Here is a 22,659-nt window from a genome sequence, read left to right on the forward strand (position 1 = left end):
TGATGGAGGGACTGCTATGTATTCTATGCTAAGATATGAATTTAGCAGCCCACATGCCTCGAACTGAATATGCTACTTACCAGTATGCATCTGTTCTTGGCATGTAGGGCTGCTAACATTCATATCGCCCACCCTCCTCCCCGGTGCCTGTCGCAGCTGCAGATGTACTATTGTATTCAATCATTAGCATGGACATCCTTTACACTTTTCACTCCATCTTCTGCCACAATGGCGAAAAATAATCTGGGGATGGAGCCGATGCCCATGCACACTGTAGTCCAGGGGAGGAGCCACCTATCTCAGGATACTTCGAAGACTCTTCCAGGACAACAATGTGCGATCATCCGGACCCAACACTAGGCGGCGATCTAATGCTAAGATATGAATGTTAGCAGCCCTACATGCCAAGAACAGATGCATACTGGTAAGTAGCATATTCATTACCTACATCTAGCCCTTAGAGGTGTTCCTGGAACAGTAAGCTGATTGCGACCTTTGTGGTGGCTGTACTCCTGTCCGGTTGCGGCAGGACCAGCACTAGAGTGCCCCTTTCTCTATGCTTAGTATCCAGGCAAGTAGCTTGCCAGCCTTATCTCCCACCTTGTGCAACCATTCCCTATATTTCCTTTGTGACAATCTGTATAGTCTTTTGGCCGTTTTCCCCAAGGACCTTCTCGCCTCTGTGTCCTCCACCCTATCCTCTTGTGCTTTCATCTCTGTCATCATTATGGTCATTTGATCCTTGATGGTTTTAACTTCCTTTTGCAGAGTGCCTGTGCATTGCTTTGCAGATTTTACTTTATCGGTTACCATGGTAAATTTGTGTGAAGCAAACTGACCTCTATTGAGACAGAGGCAATCTTCCCCTCCAGTACCGCGAGGGAGCCGAGCACGGTATGGCTGCCATCCGTTCCAGTTTAAGTTGTATTTAAGATTATTTGTGCTGAAACATCTTTTCAGCCCATAGGCCCCTGGCTGTCTTACTAGAGATTTTCTATTTGACTTCACTCAATATAACATGACTGTTTGTGGAAGAAAACTTTTAAACACAATACGTACTTTGCCACATTAGATGAACCTCTGACAGGTTAATACCAATTTTAGGTTTCTGTAGAATTTTAAAATATAACTCTTTAAAAAAAAAAAAAAAAAAAGTGCAGGATCAGACTTCTCCTTCCTTTTAGACTCCAGTGTCTCCATTTACCACTGTTACTCAAAAGCTTCATCACACAGAGAATATGCATCAGTGAAATATTGATAAATTTGCATTTGGCATACCCCATAGCAAAAATATATATATATATATATATATATATATATATATATATATATATATATATATATATATATATATATATATATATATATATATATTCTGCATTTGTTAACTTCTATTCTAAAGTATTGATCTGAAAGAAACAGGTTAGTATTAGATTCCTTACCTTAGAATATCCCCAGGCGTTAGTCTGGATCCGGAAACTTTTGCGTAGCAGTACCCCTGCGCGTCGGTAGGCGTCGTCTGCAGGCGTCCCCTGCGGCTCCGCGTCGTCGGCGTCGTGCGCCGTGATGACGTCGCTGGAGTATATAGACGCCGCCTCCGCGCGCTGACGTCAGTTCTTCTTTTTTCCGCGCCAGTTAGCGCAGATCCGAAGAGCAGTACTCCGGTCTTTTGACCTAAGTTTTTTGTTAACTATAACTCTTTCAGGTGCCGGTAGGATGCCCGGTTTCAAAAGTTGCGACGGGTGCGACCGCATGATGTCGGTCACCGACCACCATCGACTCTGCCTCCGGTGTCTGGGCGCGGACCACGACGTGGAGTCCTGCGTCGACTGCCGGGCCTTGACGGGCAAGGCTAGACGGGAGCGGTCCCGCAAGCTGCTCGAGCTCCGGGTGTCGGCCCCACGTCGAGAGCGGTCCCGGTCCGGACGGAGGTCAAGGGAGCGGTCGAGGGAGCGGTCGCGGAGCCGCCACGAGCGCTCCGGAAGTCGTCACCATTCCTCCGGTTCCTCAGGTAAGCGACACAAGAAGTCGGGGCGTCGCCATCATACCCCCGACTCCCCCCCCCGACGCCCGCGCGATGCGGCCGGGGGTTCGGGTGGCCCCACCCCCGCGGCCCCGCGTGGGTCGCCGACGCCGCCTGCTCCATACCTGTCGGTCCCTGGGCAAGGCGCGTCGCGTGAAGAGGTGGAAGAGTTCCTCATGGCCATGAGGGCGCTTTCTCCTCCGGCGGGGCCTACGGCGCCTGCGGGCCCGTCGGTCCCGTCTGGGGGCCCGAGCGGTTCGGGTGCACCTGCCCCGACGCCGCCGGCGGTTCCGGCCCCGGCGCCGCTGGGCCCTTCAGGGTCGTCGCCGGCTGGTCAACCGGCCTCTCCGGCGCCGATTCCATCGGGGCAACCCGTGGTGCCGCCTCCGCGCGGTGCCGTGCCTCCGACGCCGGTTCCGGCCGGCGTCGGAGCGCCGGCGCCGCACATCGCCACCCCCATTCCCTCTCCGACTCCGGACGCGGAGTCGGACCGGCATCGTCCGACGCCGAGTCCGGCGCCGTTGGGGCCCGTTGACTCCGAGGAGCCGGTCTATATCGTTGACTCAAACTATGGCGATGAGGACGATTATGGAGAGGGTTGGGAGGGGTCTGAGGACCCTCTGTCACGAGCATGCCAGTACAACGTGGACTGGGTAGGTGACTTGGGTGAGGCCAGTGGTCTGGACGAATCGCCTAACCCTGGGTTTGTCTCGCCCCCCACTGTGGCGTCGGAGGCTGGGGCTGCCTATTCGGTGGTACTGATGAGGGCTGCCAAGGCTTTGCGCCTTGAGCTCCCCGTCGCTAAGGTGAAGCCTAACATCCTCACCGAGGTATTCAAGCCGCAGTCATGTCCACAGGAGCCTCTGCTGCCATTTAATGACGCCTTGACGGATGTCCTTTTGGGCACGTGGTCCAGGCCCGCTTCCGGTTCACCTGTTGATCGGAACGTTGCCAGGCGCCACCGTCCGTGTGCGGACGACCCTGCCTTCCTGTCTACCCATCCCTCCCCTGAGAGTCTGGTGATCCAGGCCTCCACTTCCCAGTCCGCATTCCCGACGGCCCCGCCCGATCGGGAATCTAAGCAGTATGATCAGTACGGCAAGAAGGTCTTCTCGTCCCTGAGTGCGGGACTGCGGTCTTGCAACACCGCGTGCCTCTTGGGCCGCTATACCCACTCTCTGTGGGATACGGTCGCAGAGTGCCTGCCGCAATGCCCGCAGGAGGTACGGGACAAGCTCGGCCAGGCTTTGGTTGAGGGCCGAGACGCGGAGAGGTACTCCATACGGTGTGGTCTTGACACGACCGACTCGCTGGGCAGAGCAATGTCCACGACGGTGGCGATTCGTCGCCATGCTTGGCTGAGGTCCGCCAACTTCTCGCCGGACGTCCAGAATGCCCTGATGGACATGCCATTTGATGGCAGTCGCCTGTTCGGCGACAAAGCGGACAACGCGCTTGAGCGCTTCAAGGACTCCAGGGTCACGGCCAAGTCCTTGGGTCTCTCGACCCAGCGCCAGCAAACGGGTTCGTTTCGCTCCTTTCGTGGCCACGGAAGGGGCGGTCCCACACGTGCTGCCAGCCACGCACCGCAGAACGCTCCTCAGCGCGGTGGCGGCCGTGGATTCCGCCGTGGTGGCGGTCGGGGACAGCGGCGAGGTCAGTCCACACCTCCCCCCGCAGCAGCCTCCAAATCCTCCTAGTCCGAGCTTTCGGGCCCATGTGACGCCAGTGGGTGGCAGGGTTCGCCATCACCACTCCCGCTGGCGCACTATCACATCGGACAGGTGGGTGCTGCAGCTCGTCCGAAGGGGCTACTCCCTCCCCTTCAAGACCACTCCTCCAGCCATGCCACCGCAGAACCACCGTGTGTCGGGGGACCACTTGACACTTCTGCAGGAGGAAGTTACGGCCCTCTTGGCCAAGGGGGCCATCGAGCGCGTTCCTGGGCCAGAAGTAGGGTGTGGTTGCTACTCCCACTACTTTCTGGTGCCCAAGAAGGACAAAGGGGGCCTATGTCCTATCTTGGACCTACGGAACATCAACGGCTTCCTCCGGAAGGAGAAGTTCAAGATGTTGACTTTGGCTCAGGTCTTGGCTGCTCTAGACCCGCAAGACTGGATGGTAGCGTTGGACTTGCAGGATGCGTATTTTCACATCCCCGTCCTGCCGGCCCACCGGCGTTACCTGCGGTCCACGGTAGGCCACGAGCACTTTCAGTTTATCGTGCTCCCATTCGGCCTTACCAGCGCCCCATGGGTGTTCACGAAGGTGATGGCGGTGGTCGCAGCTCATCTGCGCCGGTTAGGGGTTTCAGTCTTCCCCTACCTCGACGACTGGTTGTTGAAGGCGGGCTCGCCCCACACAGTCGTCCACCACCTCCAGATGACAGCAGACCTCCTGCACGAGCTGGGGTTTTCCATCAATGTGCCGAAATCACACCTGTGTCCCTCTCAAAAGCTCCTCTTCATCGGAGCGGTTCTCGACTCGGCGCAGTTTCGGGTTTATCCTCCGGAACGGCGGGTCCGGGATATCCAGGCCTTGATTCCCATCTTTCAGCCGTTATCCCGGGTTTCGGTCAGGTTGGCGCTGCGGCTTCTGGGGCTGATGGCCTCCTGCATCCTTCTGGTGCACCACGCCAGATGGCGGATGCGGGCTCTGCAGTGGGACCTGAAGTTTCAGTGGGCCCAGCATCAGGGCAACCTTTCCGACCATGTCCTGATCTAGGAGGGCACTGCGAGACAGTTGCAGTGGTGGCTTACGGACCGCGATTGGGTCAGAGGCAGATCCCTCTCCCTTCCCCAACCGGAGCACGTGGTTGTGACGGACGCGTCCCTCCAGGGCTGGGGTGGCCACTTGGGAGAGGCGGAGATCAGAGGCATCTGGTCTCCGGCGGAGTCCCGGCTCCATATCAACATGTTGGAGCTGCGGGCGATTCGCCTAGCACTGAAGGCATTCCTCCCCTTTGTCAACGGGAGTGTAGTGCAGGTGTTCACGGACAACACCACCGCCATGTGGTACTGCAACAAACAGGGCGGTGTGGGGTCGTGGACCCTTTGCCAGGAGGCCCTGCGTCTCTGGCAATGGCTGGAACGTCAGGGCGTGACTCTGACGGTTCAACACCTGGCAGGTTCTCTGAACGCCAGGGCGGACGAACTCAGCCGTCGGTGCTCGGTGGATCACGAATGGCGTCTGAACTCGGACGTGGCGAGAGGCCTCTTTCTGCAATGGGGAGAGCCTTGGTTAGATCTATTCGCCACCGAAGAGAACGCGCAATGTCATCAGTTCTGCGCGTTGGAGTTTCCAAGACGGCACTCGCTCGGCGACGCCTTTCGGCGCGAGTGGAGTTGCGGTCTGTTGTACGCCTTTCCGCCTATACCACTTCTGCCCAGAGTGCTGAAGAAGATCAGGCGCGACCGGGCCCAAGTTATCCTTGTGGCTCCGGACTGGGCTCGAAGGTACTGGTATCCCGAGCTACTCAGCATGTCAGTCGGTCCCTCGATCCGCCTGCCCCTTCAGGAGGACCTTCTGTCGCAGCAGCAGGGGACGGTCCTCCACCCGAACCTGTCCAGTCTCCACCTCCATGCTTGGAGATTGAGCGGCGGCAGTTGAGGCCATTTGACTTGCCTCCTGAAGTCTGTGATGTGATTCTGGCAGCCAGGCGTCCCTCCACAAAGTCGGTATACGCCTGCCGGTGGAACAGATTTGTGGCATGGTGCACAGCAAAGGCTGTGGATCCCCTTTCTGCCCCTCTTTCCGAGGTTCTCCTCTTCCTTCTTTCCCTTGCCCAGCAGGGCTCTGCTCTGGGCACTATCAAGGGCTATCTTTCTGCCCTTTCCGCCTTCTTGAGGCTACCTGATCAGCCATCTTTATTCAAGTCCCCTATTGTACTGAGATTCTTGAAAGGCATCACGCACATGTATCCACCTGCTCCGTTCGTGATGCCTCAGTGGGACTTGAACCTGGTTCTGACATTCTTGATGTGTGCTCCCTTTGAGCCGCTTCATTCCTGTCCTCTCCGTCTTCTCACTTTAAAGACGGCCTTCCTGGTTGCCATCACCTCTGCCAGGAGAGTGAGTGAGCTCCAGGCTCTTTCTGTTAAACCTCCTTTCTTGTCCGTTCATCCTGACATGGTGGTTCTTAGGACTAGACCTTCTTTCCTGCCCAAAGTGGTTTCTGCTTTTCACATTGGGCAGTCCATCACCTTACCCTCCTTCTTCCCGCCTCCGCATCCTTCAAAAGATGAAGAGCGGCTCCATCGTCTGGACCCAAAACGTGCGCTTTCATTTTATATGGATCGCACACGCCAGTTCCGGGTGGATGACCAACTGTTTGTTGGCTACGTGGGTGAGAAGAAGGGAAGGGCGGTACAGAAACGAACCATCTCTCGGTGGGTCGTCCTGTGCATCAAAGCATGCTACTCTTTGGCTCGGAAGGAGCCTCCTGTTGGGCTGAGGGCCCATTCCACTCGGGCCACGGCGGCTACTACTGCCCTGGGCAGGGGAGTCCCTTTGCAGGACATTTGCCAGGCGGCTACGTGGGCCTCGCTGCACACCTTTGCGAGGCATTACTGCCTGGACAGTCAAGTCCGGAGGGACGGCTTCTTTGGCCGTTCGGTCCTCCAGGATTTTATGGTGTAGGATTGTATTGGTTCGCAGACCCACCACCGGGGTTGGTATTGCTGGGGTATCTATTCTAAGGTAAGGAATCTAATACTAACCTGTTTCTTTCAGATGAACAAGTTACTTACCTTCGGTAACGATATATCTGTAAGAAACAGTAGTTAGTATTAGATTCCTTACCGCCCCACCCGTCCTCCCCGTTCTGCGAACTGATACCTAGGGTTAAGGACATCCCTTTCAGGGCCCTAGTTTCAAATGGCACCAGTGTTGGTTCTCACATGGCTCTGCGTGTTCTGGCGCGGAAAAGCTGTGTGCAAAGAACTGACGTCAGCGCGCGGAGGCGGCGTCTATATACTCCAGCGACGTCATCACGGCGCACGACGCCGAGCCGCAGGGGACGCCTGCAGACGACGCCTACCGACGCGCAGGGGTACTGCTACGCAAAAGTTTCCGGATCCAGACTGACGCCTGGGGATATTCTAAGGTAAGGAATCTAATACTAACTACTGTTTCTTACAGATATATCGTTACCGAAGGTAAGTAACTTGTTCATTGTGACCATACTTAGCACACTACTAGAATTTCATATCTTATGGTTTGCAGCCAATGTTCCTTATTTTCGGCTTGATTTTGCAGATGATTCTGAAAAGAAAAAGTCAAAATTGCGTAAATCCAAACCGCAGGAGCCTGAGCAGCACCTCTTTAATGTGGAATCTCACTCTGGCAAGCAGTTGCGTCACTTCAAGTTCCTTTCGATCTCTTTCATGGCGCAGCTCCTGGCATCACAGCGCTTTGTTGGAAAGGTGAGCATTAGCCGTACAACTAGCGAGTGCTTGCCTTGACCTTTTGTTTTCCTACCTTGTTTGCTCCCATAGTTCTACTTCCTCGTTGTTGTTGCTGTGGAGGTAATAGAAAGTGGGACTAATTATTTCTTAATTCACAATAAAAGCTCGGTATGGCACTCGTTCTGAAGGATTCAGGAATACCACTTGCAGAATTGCTGATACTCTGAATATCTGTAATTCTGAGATGCAGCAATATTGTAGTAATACAAGTTGTACCCTATGGGTACCATTTAAAATCTGGATTTACTGCCGGAGTCACTATTTCCATACCTGATTCCAGTGGTAATTCCTCTTTTTAGCTGGTTTTCCTCCTGAAGGTCAAATGTTTGGTGAACAGCGGTGATGGGTTAACACTGGGAATAAAGTGTTCTTGCACTAGAACTACTACACCAAATCGGGATTACCTTTTAAACTCAGAGTGGTGTGGGGTATGTTTGGGAGATGCAGACACGGGGGTGCCAAAGATGAAATGTTTTGATATTCCCGATCTGTTGCTTTGATATGTTATGCACTATGAGGCAACAGAGCTATGAATCAGTTCGGAGTCGAAATATTTATTTAATTTTATGAAAATGAAAAAATTGCAGTTGAGACGTGTGCAGACCCTATATCCTCATTTGGAAATAGTACAGTGACCACAGCTTGACCCGAACAGGAAGGAGATGAGGTGTCTGGCACTGTCAACCTCCACTGTGTTTTGGCGATCTAGATATGTTTTGGAATTAACTTGCAGTACTTGCTGTATTTTCTTGGACATTTAGTGACTAATCCTTTCACAGTGATAAAGCTGCTCACTTAAGGTTTTGTTTTTATAGATTATTTAGAAATCAATGCTGCCATCAATATGGCTGTTAATTAACCTATACAGATTTAACTTTGTAACAAACTTTTTTCCTCCAAAGTTGCTCATCTATGCAACATGTTTCCCCCTTTATGCTTTTTACCTCTGTTCTTTCAAAGCTTCTCCTTCACAACCAATGCTGTCCTTTGGTTTTTGTTGTTGTTGCTGATTTCCTTTACATTTGTATGTCGTTTTTGTGTGTACTCTGGCTTGCTTTCTTTCATTCAAAAGCCTGAATGCAAGATCGTGGAAACTGGGACTATTATGTTCTTTCATCTGTCAATCTGTTTTTAGCAACTGTCTCAATTACCACCTCAGGTAGGCGAATCTTTTAGAAAAAAACAACTGGAATTTGTGGAATGCCAGAAACAGTTGTAGGTCAAACATTGGGTATTGAATATGGTATTTTCTTACACATTTCTATGGTTAATGCACATTTGACATTCCTAAGGATGCAGGTTTGAGTGTAGGCCACAACTATAGACTTCAACATTTAGAAGTATTGACTTAATTTGCTTTTGATTCTCTTTGTCCACATCACAGATAATCATAATAAGTGGAAAAAGTGGTGCTGCCACATCCAGTGCTTTTACTAAATGAAGTCCCGTTATTGCTTATTGTGGCTAGCTCATCTCAAGTTTCAAAAGCCATGTAATTAAAACCATCCCGTTCTTGAAAAAGGATCTTATGGTATCTATGAAGGTCCTTTGCTTTGCTAGCCACAGGCGAGGCCTTTTCCCGGGCTTGACAACTTCTAAAATTATGATTTAGAGCACACCGTCCTTTTAGGGTAGTGGGTAGTTTTCTTCCTCCAACATTACAGCTTTGGGTTCAGTCATGACACTCCAACATGGTTGCTCACCGCATTTCATGGTTTTAAAATGCTTATTTACTAGCATCCAATGAAAACGTCTTTGAGAGATTCAGAATCAAAAGATTCTTCTTACTTGATCATAGTGCCACCCAAGAGAATGGAAGATAAACCACCTAACTTTGATTTGCTAATGCTGAAAAAATGTGTCCAAATGAAATATCAAAATTGTAACTGGCCGTAAAAATACTATTTTTAAATTTGTTTTTAGGTGGGGGCGACCTGTTGCTCAAATTCAATTTTCTTTCACTGTTCCCGAAGGAAATTTGATTTTGCGTGGAGGAGTAATTAATCAAGACTAATCTGATATGACCGTCACTGTAAAAAATATGAATACCCCTTGAACCTCAGTTTCTCAGGCAAGCAGAAAAGCTTTCATGCAAGCTATCTTTCTGGCTTTAGCTCATTTTAGCAGTTGCTCTCTCTGACATTGCATCCTTTTCCGTTACTAACTGTGATGAGTCTGTCATAGCAGCATAAATCCGTTATTTGGAGGGCACTGCAATTATGCTACATTAGAGGACCAAATTATGCAGCTGGGTTGTCTAAATTATGTGACAAGAAAAGTTGTGACGTAATGCAGCATCCTCATTATTTTGTCATTTTTACATATTAGCACTGTACAGGCAACGATTTCGCCTTATTAATATCAGTTTGAAACCCAAGTGCAGCAGTAAGCTACCAGGCTATCCTTTTAAGGGCCTTTCACTTTGCAGCGACACGTTACTGCGTTTTTAGTAACCTTTGATCCATTTGAGCTAGGAACGCATTTCTTTTAAAATCTGCAGATTATGAAGGAGTTGATGGAGAAAGCGTCAAATGCGTCAAATCCATAATTATGCAAAAAAAAAACATAATTCGTGTTGTCCTGGGCAGTAGTGACACATGCTATTTAGAGTGCGTAGAAAGAGCTGTAATGCAAAATGAAGCACCATATAAAAATGTTCTTATTGTTGCTATTACGATTGTTATCGTCAATAAAACTATGGTTCCATTCTTTGTTCTTCTGTGACCCTTGGTCCCTCCCTTTTAAGTTAGGAGCCTTATACATTTTGCCCACCAAGGTGATTTGTGTACTAGTGCATTACTTCAATCTCCAACCCCCACTTTCATTCAGACAACCCTTCTGCAAACCTAATGGCGATGGAGAGAAAAAGAACTGATCTAGCAGAAGGCAGTCTATATGTTGCTTAGTGACGTTGTGCACACGAAGGCAATTTATGCACCTTGTCTCTCATGCTGCTTTTTGATAATGCTATTCCAAAGTGCACAGATTTGCTCCATTACTGGTAAGGTCCCATAATTCTTCAGGAAAAATTTGCTAATGTGTATCCTAAAGTAACACGCTCTTTTACTGTTGGAAAACGAGGCAGCATCTGCGAGGCCTGCACAAATAACATGACTACATTTGTCCTTCACTGGGAACCAAACACCCAATTGTAGCGCCTGACTCTCAGAGGGTAGCGTTGCAAAGCAGTCTGAGGCTTACTCAAGGGAGGTGTTGTGGGCTAGTAATCGTCATTCCCTCCTTGGTGCAGCCTGGTGCCTGGCACCCAGCGACAGCAGTCAATGGATCGGCTTGTAGCTCCACCTATCTTTTCTCCTTGGAAGGAAGATCTTCACTCTGGGAAGAAAGGTCATTAATCTAACCAGCCAGGGACTCCCGAGAAATATGACATTTCTGGACGACCCAAAAGCAGTACAAATATGACTTTGGACTCTGCAGAATACTCATTTTCACATCCGCTACACTGGACTTTAGTGCGTGTCTGGAATCTGTAGGCCTTGTGGAAGTTACTCTAGCCATGGGTTCCACCTTCCCATAAGGGAATAATGAAGTGAAAAATACATTAAAACACACTGACTTTCCCTGGCATGTTCTCTTCCAGTGTATAAAGCCTATTCAATGTCACCACCCAATTCTGCATAAGTCCTGCCACACCATTCACTCTGTAGTTGCTCCTGGACTTCGCGCGCTAGGAATCTCCCCTGCGCAGTCCCTACACGTGTGCACATGCATGTACACCCGTGTCTGCATGTAACCAGCCTGGTGCCCTATACTCCAGCTGCTTCGCAGCGGCCTAGTCAAGCCTGGGGACACCAATAAAATTTCCATGCAGTCTCCTTCATTAGGAGTTCACTGTGGATGAGCCCCATATTATGAGGCTCCCCCACAGTAAAAGCTCAACAATTAGGTGCTCAAATAGCGAAAAATCCGGGCGGCCCCTAGTGTCAGAACCACCTTCTAACATTTATTTAAAATACTGTCTTCCTCCAGGCCATCACTGTTACTCCAGTTAGAAAATCCATGCACCCTGTTCTTTAGTACTGTCAGTCGTTTCATCAAGACAGTGAGGCAGTACTTAGACACACATTATAACTCTATTGATCATTTATATTGCTTTAGCAAGAACTTGCTGTCATGTTTCTGGAACCGAAGAAGCACTGCAGTACCCAGAAATGAAAAGTTATTTGATAGTCTTCTGTAACCACTCCAAAGAGCTAATACACTGTCACCATCTGCCCCTCTCCACCTCACTGCCCCAGCAGAGCTACAGTGGTCGGATATCTGACCCCCCCAGTGCTAGGACTTAGTTCAACGCACCAACACCCATTAGAAAAACAATTGGACTGCAACCGGTATGCAATTCACTGAGCAGCACTGGGCTGGTGTTGTTTTCTGGACACGTTTAATCCCTTTAGATGGGTTCAGGGACCCAGCGGAACTCCTAACTCCCTTTAATAAATAGATAACACACTTAAAATAACCCTAAGTGTAGGCAGCTGGCTTTTTATGTATTGTACCAAAACGAGGTACACAATGTAGAAAGTCAAGACTCTTATTGGCATACAGAGCTTAAATTGATAATCCCACAGGCTTTCTACTGCTATAGTATGGCAAGCAGTTTAGACTTATCAGAGGGTAGTGTTAAGCATTTGTTGAACAGATAGTCATTAAATGAGAGCACACTCAAGAAGAAACTCGAAACCAATTGAGAAAAATAACAAGTATTTTTATAAGTATTTTAACACCAAAAACTTTGTAAGTGGTTAAGTACTTTTCGACATATCCATTTTTATAGGTAAGAAAGAATGTCACACAAATTTATTATTGTGCAGTAATGTTTTCCTATGGAGAAAGAAACATAGTGCATACAAGGACTTGCAATTCATATTTCGGGGGACCTATTTAGAACTGAAGGCCCAAGATCCAAAGAAAATCCATCAGTTTGGGTTTACCTGCCCTGGAGTGTCAAGGTGCAGAGGGGCTGAAATAGTTGGTAGCCTTGCATGCTACACCGTAGGCAAATTGGGGGGGACCACTTAGAAACAGGCTGCAGAAGGGAATTTGACGACCAGTTCGGGAGCTCCCAGTGGGAGGCTCAGCATGTGAGGGTTCAATCGGTTGATGTGAACCTGTGCTGGGGAGCCCGGGTGCAGAGAGTTTTGGTCGGCTGGGACCGTGCATCAAAGGTACTCGCGGTTTGCTATCGGACCTGCAAAGGGGTACAAAATAGGACAGCTGGGCAACTCTCCGTGCTGATGTCTCCTGTTAGCTGGTCGGTCTTAGCGGCGTTGGAGTCTGGATTGGATTTCAAACAAGCTTTGGTTGCTGCAAGGGGTCTGGTACACCGGGTATTGGCGTGGGGCAGCTCCTGGGGGTCCTGATGCCTGCACAAATGGTGAGGAGACGGATAAGACCTCCTGGAGTACAGTTACCTCCTCCTGGGCTGTTGTGTCAGTGGACCCGGTGATCAGAAGAATGATGAACGGTATGTTGCGGTTAGTTCCTGCAGGTTGCAGAGAAGTGGCTCCTCCTTCAAGAGAAATGCTGAAGGATTTGCGACGTGCTGCGGGCCTTCCAAGGCTTTTGGAGGATGCATCTGCAAGACGAGTCAGATTGTCGGGATTGGTGAGACATGAGCAGGTAGGCAAGCAGGGTTTGGCACTGAAGTCCACCAGTAGTCCGCAGTCCTCTCTTCTTGGGCTCTTCTTGGTCCTTCTTCTCTTGTCCGCTGAATATGAGTTCCTTGTGTCAGGAGGCCACCTAAATAGTTAAATTAGGGGTGTTTAGTGAAGTGAAGTGTTGTAGCCGATGGGCTACTTACCCTTGAGGTCAATAAACTCACTATATTACAACTTCCTTGCTTATTTTTATCTCTCGTTCAGGAGTTTGTCAACACTAAAGTTCCGACCAAACAAAATAAATATAGCGATAAATGCATGATCTTGATTCACATATTGCCATTTTAGCCTCCACTGTAAGTGTCCATATTAACATGGCAGCGACCATATCTTAAACAACGAAAATGTAAATCTTGATAGGAGGCATACATTGTAGCAGGGTTTCTGTTCTCCCACAGAACTGTGCACAGAGGATTGGAACCTCGGCGAATTAGGGTGACCCGAAACTCACCTCAGTACCCAACAAACCCCTTACCAAGCTAGCTACAGTGTCTCATTGGTCATAACAAACTCCCAATGTTTAGACAAACCAGAACATGAACTTACAATACCTCAGGTTACGTGGAACACATGAGCACTCTTTCGTTATACAATCATTTCAAACCAGAACGTGGAGTAAATGAGGACACGTGCACATTTGAAATATTTATTTCCTAATGCCGTTTTCTCAAACGCAGTATCTTAGATAATACAAGGAAACATATTATCAAAAGCAAAGTTATCAGCATAGTTACTAGTCCATAGAAAGCAAACGGTGACAGCATGTTAACATGCTGTAATGAATAAGGGTTAACAACACTTATTTCTCACCCTCCCTAACTCACATATTATATTAATAGCTAAGAAGGTCTCTTTGGGTTTTAACAGGGCGGGCCCATACCTCAAGATCCTAGAATGAAGAGATCACATCAGCATACACCAGCTCTCTCTGCATGCGAACAGCATCAAGTGTGTCTGTGTGCTCCAAGCAAAGCAATATAAAACCCGCCTAAAGTTGGCAGAAGCTGCACTTATGTTATGTCTATGAAGGTGCGGAGATCAGACCTCATAACAATTCTGTATCGTGTTATTCCTGAAGCTTCAGCACTCTCTGTACAGACATAGTTTATTAAGCAAAGCTGATATCAGAGCAATAACATATTATTCTCATGTAAACCACAACGGGCTACTAGGTTGAAAGCTAAATCAACAATTAAGTGTCGTGTGCAGAAGCAGCAAAAGGAAAAATGGCGTTTAAACATTTAATAAGCCTATGCTAACTTAACACATTATAAAGATAAACAGTAGCTATATGACACCCCCCCATGATCCGAGCACGGATAAGATAAGATAAGATAAGGGCAACTTCATGAAACCAGAGTTCAAGAGCCATGAACAACGTTATAATCATAATAAGTGATGAAAAAACTACATGAACCAAAGCAAAAATTCAAAATGTCAATTTCAGTATTAAACACTCATGTCAATAGGACTGGGAGGTGAAAAAATGCAAAAAAGAAAAAGGTGGTATCATCATAAACCAATAAAGGTATTCAAGGCAAGACCGAATATGCAAAATATGCAGCAGCAGCCTCCAACAGGAAATCACCGTCTTCATCTGAAAACAGTTCAGCCATCCAATTCAAAGGAGGAAAAGAATATACGTGTTCTCCTAGTACCGGAGCCTATATTACCATCAGAGGACAACTCGGTGGGTTTTAAAGAAAGCTCAGTGCCAATAAATCTTGCGCTGCTGTAAGGATGTTCCAAGGACCCATTAGTCCATGCATCGCTGCTAAGGCCATAATCCTTTCGCCAGTACAAACCAACTCGTGAGTAACAATGAGACTCATCAGCTGATTAAAGTCGACGTCAGGAGAAACCGGTCCGCAGAGACATAAATCAATGGCCCAGTCAAAATCACAGCTCAGGCAATGAAACACAGGCTGGACACAGGTGAAGTAGGAAAATCGAAACGATAATCCATATGCCGTGCTTAAAATCGCAAGCGGCAGCGTGCCATAATATTCAAGCATCCGGTTGCGAAACAGCGCCAGGAGGGGCTGGGCGGCTCCTTCCACATGTGGGGCATTCATATTTAAGGAAGCAAACAACCACTAGAACGCCTGCCGCTAGTGCCAGCAAAACCGGGAATCCACCAAACAAACTCGAAAAAATGGAATGGAAGAAAGCAGGGATGACTCCAAATATTTTTTCAAATGAAGTTACAAGACCACTGCTAACAGTTTTAAAAAAATGCGCCAGCCCAGTTGTGGAGGATGCGTTAAAGATAGAGTGAACCATCTCGCTGAAATGTAACGGTAAATCAGTATTTAAAAGGGCCTGAACCTCAGTCCGGGTATTAGCTATGTGAAGCACGAAAGTTTCCCGAGCCGAACTCAAGGCCACTTCTTTCTGGGACAATAGAGCCGTTATTCTGCTCATGCCGTTGAACTCTGCTGTCAAGGTTGGGATGCGTGGCCAGATGGAAACATCCCTATTTTCATGTGTGGGTGGGTACAGAACATTTCTGCAGCAAACTACACGCTCAGTTACGGTTACCACATAAGCAACACCTTTAATTAACCCGCAACAATCCTCATTATTTAAAGGTAAATAACTTCCGTTTCCCAGCAAGGTAAAAGTCGGGGTGATAGCAGGAACTGGAGTCCCTTTTAAAACACAGGCTAAGTTTGGCCGGTCCTGGTTACAAGAACCGTGCAATTGTATATGCCTACACATTAGCGAGTGATCTGGTGTTTCTGTACACTCCTCCCCATTCAGATAAACCTCCTGCCCGTCTTTCAAACATCTATAAGTGAAAGGAAGGGACCAGACTTCATGGAGAAACGCACTACCTAAGGGCTCATAGCGACCTATGGCAACATATCTCATACAATTTGTAAATTTATACAAAGCAAAAGGTAATGTTATTAAACCGTGGATAAGCCACGTTGCAGCGCTGGCCTCTGCCACAGAAAAAGGCAAGGACTCCAATCTCTCAATATGTAACATAGAAAATGAAGCATCTCGCATGGAAAGCAATCGCTGCTTGTCAGTCAAATTAAAGGGGGCAAAGAGAGAAGAAACATTCATGTAGGTTCACGGCACCTTGCCAGATTTAAGCGTTTGAAGGATCCATGCAAATTGCATGACAGAACGTAATTGATTCTGACCATGGTACAACACAGACACTTCATCATGCACAATATCCACTACAGAAGACACAATATTATCTAAAGTGTAAATGCGGGAAGAAAGCATGTTAATACTATTGTCTACCACAGCAAGCACTTTTTCTAGATTGGCTTGATCTATAGCTCTAAGGCGTGTCGCTGCCTCAATCTGTGATGTCTTCCAGATTTCATTGTAAACAGCATATATATCCATGTTTTTGATCTACCACTAGCCGGGCCTTTTATGAAATCATTCAAATCTACATCATCATTTAACTTTGCCAGATGTAATTTAACTGCAGACAATTTAGAATGTTTCAGCCAATTTTGACATAATTTGCCCACAGAGTAAGTTGTGACAGAATGTTCAGTTTCAAAACGTGGATCAGGTCTGACCTGTTTAAAACCATCAGATAAACCCAGAAAACGGTGCTGGCATGAATCAGCACTTCTGTGCCACATCAGCCAACCTTTTGGATCCATACTGGATATATTAAAGGATGAATTTAGCAATAGGGTCTGTAAGTCCCTAATCGAAAACTGAGTATAATTACTCCAGCCAGAATATTCTTCTAACTCAGGGATGGTTGGAGAATTAAATTTTTTAGAAGTAGGCAACCCAAAGCAAGTCGTCTGTGAAATAGAGGAATTCAAAAACAACATTTGATTCGGGATGAGACAAGCACGGTGCAAAGCCTCAGTGCCTTGTACCTGCCAGCTTTTAGAACCCCAAACAGATTTTAAGTCAATAGTTTCCTTCCATAATTCATAGCCGCCAACAGCTAGCTGTTCAAGAAAGGACTTCGAGTACAACAATTTGGTATCGGTAAGTCTAACCTTGGACATAGGCTTCTGTGTCATTTTAAAATAAAAGGACTCGGGATTAGACTGATTGAAGTCAGTAAAATAAGTGTACTTCTTCAAAAAAGTACTTGAACTCCCTTGTTTAGGTGCTGGGCAATGCTCCCATTGTGTATAATTTACAGTATTCCTTCTGGAAGTCGTTTTATGTAAGAAGTGATTGCCAAAATGTTGAAAGCAAAACAAATCACCATAATTAGCAGATTCTAAGTACAAATCCTCGGCATCAAAGGCAGCATAGTATTTCAAATCAGAAAATAAAGACTCAATGGCCTGAACATCCCAATCATCAGAACGAATGTTTTGTTTCACCACATCCCCCATATTAACTCTAAGTACATTAGGGACATTAACAACCTCCGTAGGGCCATGAATTTGAAATCTAACGGCATCCCACACTATCCCATCAAGGACAGGCCAAGCAGTGATGTTAACAAAAGACAAGTCTCTTTTCAGTCTGTGTGCAGAATGCGATGAGGAAAGGGGGGCCAATGTTCCATTGAGATGTCGAATGCATGTTCTTTCCTCGACATAGTGTCCATTCATAATTCGGAAAAAATAAAACACAAACCCAATTGACATAAAAAGGTAAATTGAATAAAGCACCACCCAAATATATGTCCAAGGGGGAATCAAAAAATGTTTTTTAAATAAGGTGGCATAAACAGCAAAACGTGAGGGTCTTTTCGAAGCATAGGAAACCGTGTCAAAAGAAAATCTGGATTCCGTAGCCAAACGTGCTTGCAGGTCAGGCATGGACAAGTCAGTGGGGTAAGTAAAGTCCATCTCATCATAGTTTGTACCGGGCAAAGTACTTAATAAAGGACTGGAAAGTGCAGGCAATTCGATGGCCACTTCAGGTTCAGTATTAGAAGCAGTGGTCACAACTGAATTTCTCACAATGGAAGGACAGGAAACTGCCGGTGTCATGCTAAGAAGAATCGGCCACTCTGTGTATCTTGACATTGTCAATTGAGATAAACCTGTTTTCCTTACGACCAGGAAGTGGTGGTAAAATGACTGTTCTCGTGCCCTTCACGCCAATTACTGGAACCGGAGCTCGATAGGAAGGACCAATTTCTTTCTTGTTATCGATCTTCTCTCGAACCAGTTCGCCAACTTGGGGTAGCCAGCCGACTACCAGGATCTGCAACGCAACATCCGACGTGGAGGGCAAATGTTCCTTTGCAAGACTGTCTCTGGTCTTTTGTAGGTCCTGTAAAACATTGCAACGTTCATCTACGTCAAAGGTTGTGGCGCGAGCCACGCAGTCTAGACCGTCAAGATCAGGGACGTACATCTTGATGCCAAAGAGCATTTCGTATGGGGTCCGCCCACCCAGAGACCTTCTAGGGAGATTATTAAGAGCACGCTGCACGCCATAGAGGTGGGCCAGCCAGTTTCTGCCAGTGCCTATAACTCGAGCTGTCAAAGATTGCTTTAAATCACGGTTCATTCGCTCCACTACACTATTACCCTCAGGCCTGTATGGAGACGAAAACTTGACTTGGACCCCCATCGAAGTCATGGCATCCTTATACGCCTTAGAGGCGAAAGCCGGACCCTGATCCGAATGGAAGGTACCACAGGCAAAAATCCCTACAAAGATACGCAAATCTCTGACAGTCCGTGAATCAGCGCTGCGATGGGGCCAGACCCACACAAAGTGTGTGCATGAATCAACTGCTACTAAGATGTACTTATACGCAGTATCAGAGGAAAAAGGACCGCAGTGATCTAAATAAACACAACCTAGTTGTTTATTAGAAATGTACAACTGTGTCTGTGGTGGACGCGCAGCAGTCGAAGGTTTAATCTGCTGGCAAATGTCACATAGAAGGACATAATCACGCGTCTGTTTGTACAGTCCCCGCCACCAGAAACGTTGTTGTAATTGAGTTACAGTGGCCGAGACGCCCGCATGCGCAGACGCCACACCTTCATGCGCCGCTGTAATCAAGTCAGCCCTGCGATCCGAGTTGGGAATCAAACGATCTCCAACTATAGGAATTTTCACAAAAGGAACCTTTTCGGGACTTAAGTGGTATGTCGAAGGGAACCCCGTAGGATGTTTACCTCCCTTCTCAGTGGCAGCAACAGCCGCCAAGATGTCATCATCAATCTTACTTTTGGACCTAGTAACTGCTGCAACTAAGTATGTAGACACTGCTGATTTCGCCGCTTCATCAGCAAGCGAGTTACCGACAGCGTGGACTCCAACACGCTGATGGCCGAGAGTATGAATTACAAAAACGAGAGGCAACGTAGCCTTAAGCTCCGCCACTCGAACCCAGATCATCTTGTGTTTTATTGTGCTACCCTTGGAATCACGAAAATCATTTTGAATCCAAAAGAACAAGTTTTCATTGTAAGACTGGACACAGTAGTAAGAATCTCTCACAATAAGAGTAGTTACACTAGGATCAGCGTACTCCAACGCTAGTAAGAGAGCACGAAGCTCTGCCAATTGTGCGGTGCAGTCCCCTAGAGGCTGCGTGTGTACTGCGTTGGACTGGAACTCATCGTTCACCATGGCGCCGACCACAATGGCGCATGCGGAAACGTAGGCATGTTTTGAGCCATGCGCAACCTGCGCCGAACCATCAGTGTAAATGATGCAATGGAAGTCCTCCAAAGGTCGCATACCTAGAGGAGCAGGAAGAACAAACTCATACTGCAAGTACTCCTGCAACCGTAATGAGGCGTCAAAAATAAACGTGACATCCGTGGATGTCAAGGAAGCAGCCCATTGAATCCACCGAGGGTGCAAAGCTTTAGGATTCGGTACACTGGCTTTCGTGACTGCCTCTAAATGAGGACAGGGTGTAACAACCAACATGCGTTTCCCCTGTGACAGAGCTCGTTCCTTAAGAATCGCCATCTGCACAGCTGTTAAAACCTTTTCCACAGTAGGAAACCGCATTTCAGCCGAAGTGTACAAGTGTGACTTGTAAGCAATAGGTACTGTGTCTCCTTCATTAAAAGTGAGGTACGTGAAACCCACTGTTCCTGGAATTATTCTTATTACCAGGTTGGTGTGGTTATCACGAGTCAGTAAGAATTTAGAAGCGAGCAGATCAGCCTGCAAGGATTGCAAGATGGCCGAGTGCTCAGGCAGCCTGCATGATTTTGAAAAAGTTGGTTGTATCAAAGCATACAAAGGCTTGATACGCTGGGCATATTCCGGAATGTAAGTTCTCCCGAAATTTAAAAAGCCCAGTAAAGACTGTAATTTTTTCAGTGTTGTAGGAGCGCGCAACTGTGCGCATTTCTCCAAGAAGTGAGGAGCCAAACCTCTACCCTCATTGTTGAGCTCATAGCCCAGGAACAACACTGTGTACTCAGCAATGTGCGATTTTGCAAAGTTAAATTTGTAACCCATGTCTGCAAAGGTACAAATAATCGAATTAACACGACACAGATGCTCCCAAATTTCGTCGTCCGTGAGATATATGTCATCCACATACGAGCAAGCATCTGGGTCGATTCTCTCCAAAAGAGAGACTATGCGTGCGGTAAATATACCAGGGCTATTCTTATAGCCCATTGGGAGATGCCGGAATTGTTTTTGGACCCCAGCGCATGTAAAACTGGTCCATTGGGAGCTAAAGCTATCCAATCTGTGGGCATAGAAACCGTTGGATATGTCAAGCGTTGTTTTAAAACGCTTACGCACTAGACTATCCACTAGGGCAGAGCCGTGAGTATTCTGTACTGCACAGTTACGGCAACGCGAGTTTAAATGCCGGTAATCCAATACCAAACGATACAATCCGTCAGGCTTGGTCACAGTAAAAAGAGGATTATTCATCGGTGACACACATGTTTCAATAACACCCTGATATTCCAATTGTTCAAGGATTTCCGCGACGGAAGCTTTGGCTTCACGTCGTATGGGATATTGAGGTTGAGGCTGCGGCTGAGACCGCAAAGGAATCTCGTGGCACGGGGACAATTTATCCCATCCACATTAGTTACGGTACAGAGCCGGTGCGAGAGCCCGAGCCCACTCTTCTGCAAAATGCTGCGCATGCTCTTTCGAGACAGTGTTCGCGAAACTGGGGAGGATTACCTCCTCCCCTCGCGGCGCCGCGAGCACAAAAGGTGGGGCCAGTCAGACTCCGAAAGCAAAATATCATACGTAGAAGAAAGATTTTCCCAAAATACCCCTTTGATGGTACGTTGTATGTCACCTTCAATTAACAGGACAATTTCATAAAGTCTTTCAGGGGGAGCAAGTCTTGTATCGGCTGTTTCTATTACAACGTAGACATCAGTCGCTGTCACCCTCAGTAGTGGACACAGCGCCTCTCTCACTATGGTAATCTCTGCCGCGCTGTCCAGCAAGGTCAGAGCCCACGTCAGATTCCGAAGCCGCGTTCTCACTATCTGTGGCATATCGATGCGCTGTTAAGGCTGCGACTTTCTTTTTCGCAAACTGCGGTCTTTTTGGTGTAGAATCCTCCTGCTTTCCTGCGCCGTCTGTCTGGCGGGGCTGGCCACGTCCTTGTTGGCCACCACGTCCCCTTCCGCCTCCTCCTCCACCGGTCTTCGGGGCCGATGAGTCCTGAAAGGAACGAGGAGAGCGTTGATCAGAAACCTGAAATCGATCAGGTGATTTAATCATCGCGCAAGTCATAAACTCTCTCTGTCGGCGCAGAAACTTGTGGCGCAGGATAAGAATCCTGAGTCTGCTGTGGTTGCTTCCCCTGTTTCTGTTTTTTAGGCCAATTTTGTTTTTTGGACTTGGGCTGGACATCTGCCTCAGCAGACTGCCCTTGTGGTTGTTTTTTCTCCTTGATAGCAAAATACTTCAGACCTTTACTTGTGCGACCTATAGTTTTATATGCGGCCACAACTATCTTCGCCAACTGTCGGGGTTTTTCTGCATCGGGCAGAGCAGCCAAAGCATTCGACACCTGAAAGTTCACCGCATCTCCTTTTATATTGGAGAGTATGAGATCGCTAACAATCTCAAAAGAACCACACAGGCGCATACCCAATTCAACCGCTGCTTCCGGTCCGTGATCATCCTGAACACGTTTAACGATCGTAGGTAGTACGGACATAGAAGGGGTGCCGAAACACCTCGCATAAGTTTTCCCCCAACTTTCACAGTCAACGAGTTCAGGAGTTAAATCCTTAGGCAAAGTAATCGTCAACATTCTATGTTTATCAGCAGGAGTAGAATTCGGAAACACAGCCTCCAGTTGGTCAAATTTCTCGGCAAGCCAGAAAGGGAACTCATCTTTATCATCGGGGCGCTTACCAAAGACCGAATTGACCATAACCGGATTGAGCTTTAAACCGCCATGTTCCGTCTGAACAGCCGGACCCCCCGGGGGACCACCCGGGAGATGACGACCAATGTATTGCACTAATGCACGAATCACGGCAATCGAAACAACATGTAGTCTGCGAATATCCGCTAGGGGACATGCGCCGTGATTCGGGTGTGGGGTAAATCCAGCCAACGCA

The 22,659-nt window shown here is 47.7% G+C and overlaps 1 protein-coding gene across 1 annotated transcript in view; it reads left to right on the forward strand.

The window, feature by feature from the left end:
• The window catches only part of HEATR1 (HEAT repeat containing 1), a 412,033-nt gene that overhangs the window by 343,126 nt on the left and 46,248 nt on the right, over window positions 1-22,659 (forward strand). Inside the window, exon 32 of the mRNA XM_078648603.1 lies at window positions 7,279-7,445. Coding sequence (XP_078504729.1) covers window positions 7,279-7,445 — 167 coding nt within the window. The remainder of the gene's footprint in view (window positions 1-7,278; window positions 7,446-22,659) is intronic.

Source organism: Lissotriton helveticus, chromosome 6, assembly GCF_964261635.1.
Source record: "Lissotriton helveticus chromosome 6, aLisHel1.1, whole genome shotgun sequence".
NCBI lineage: Eukaryota > Metazoa > Chordata > Amphibia > Caudata > Salamandridae > Lissotriton > Lissotriton helveticus.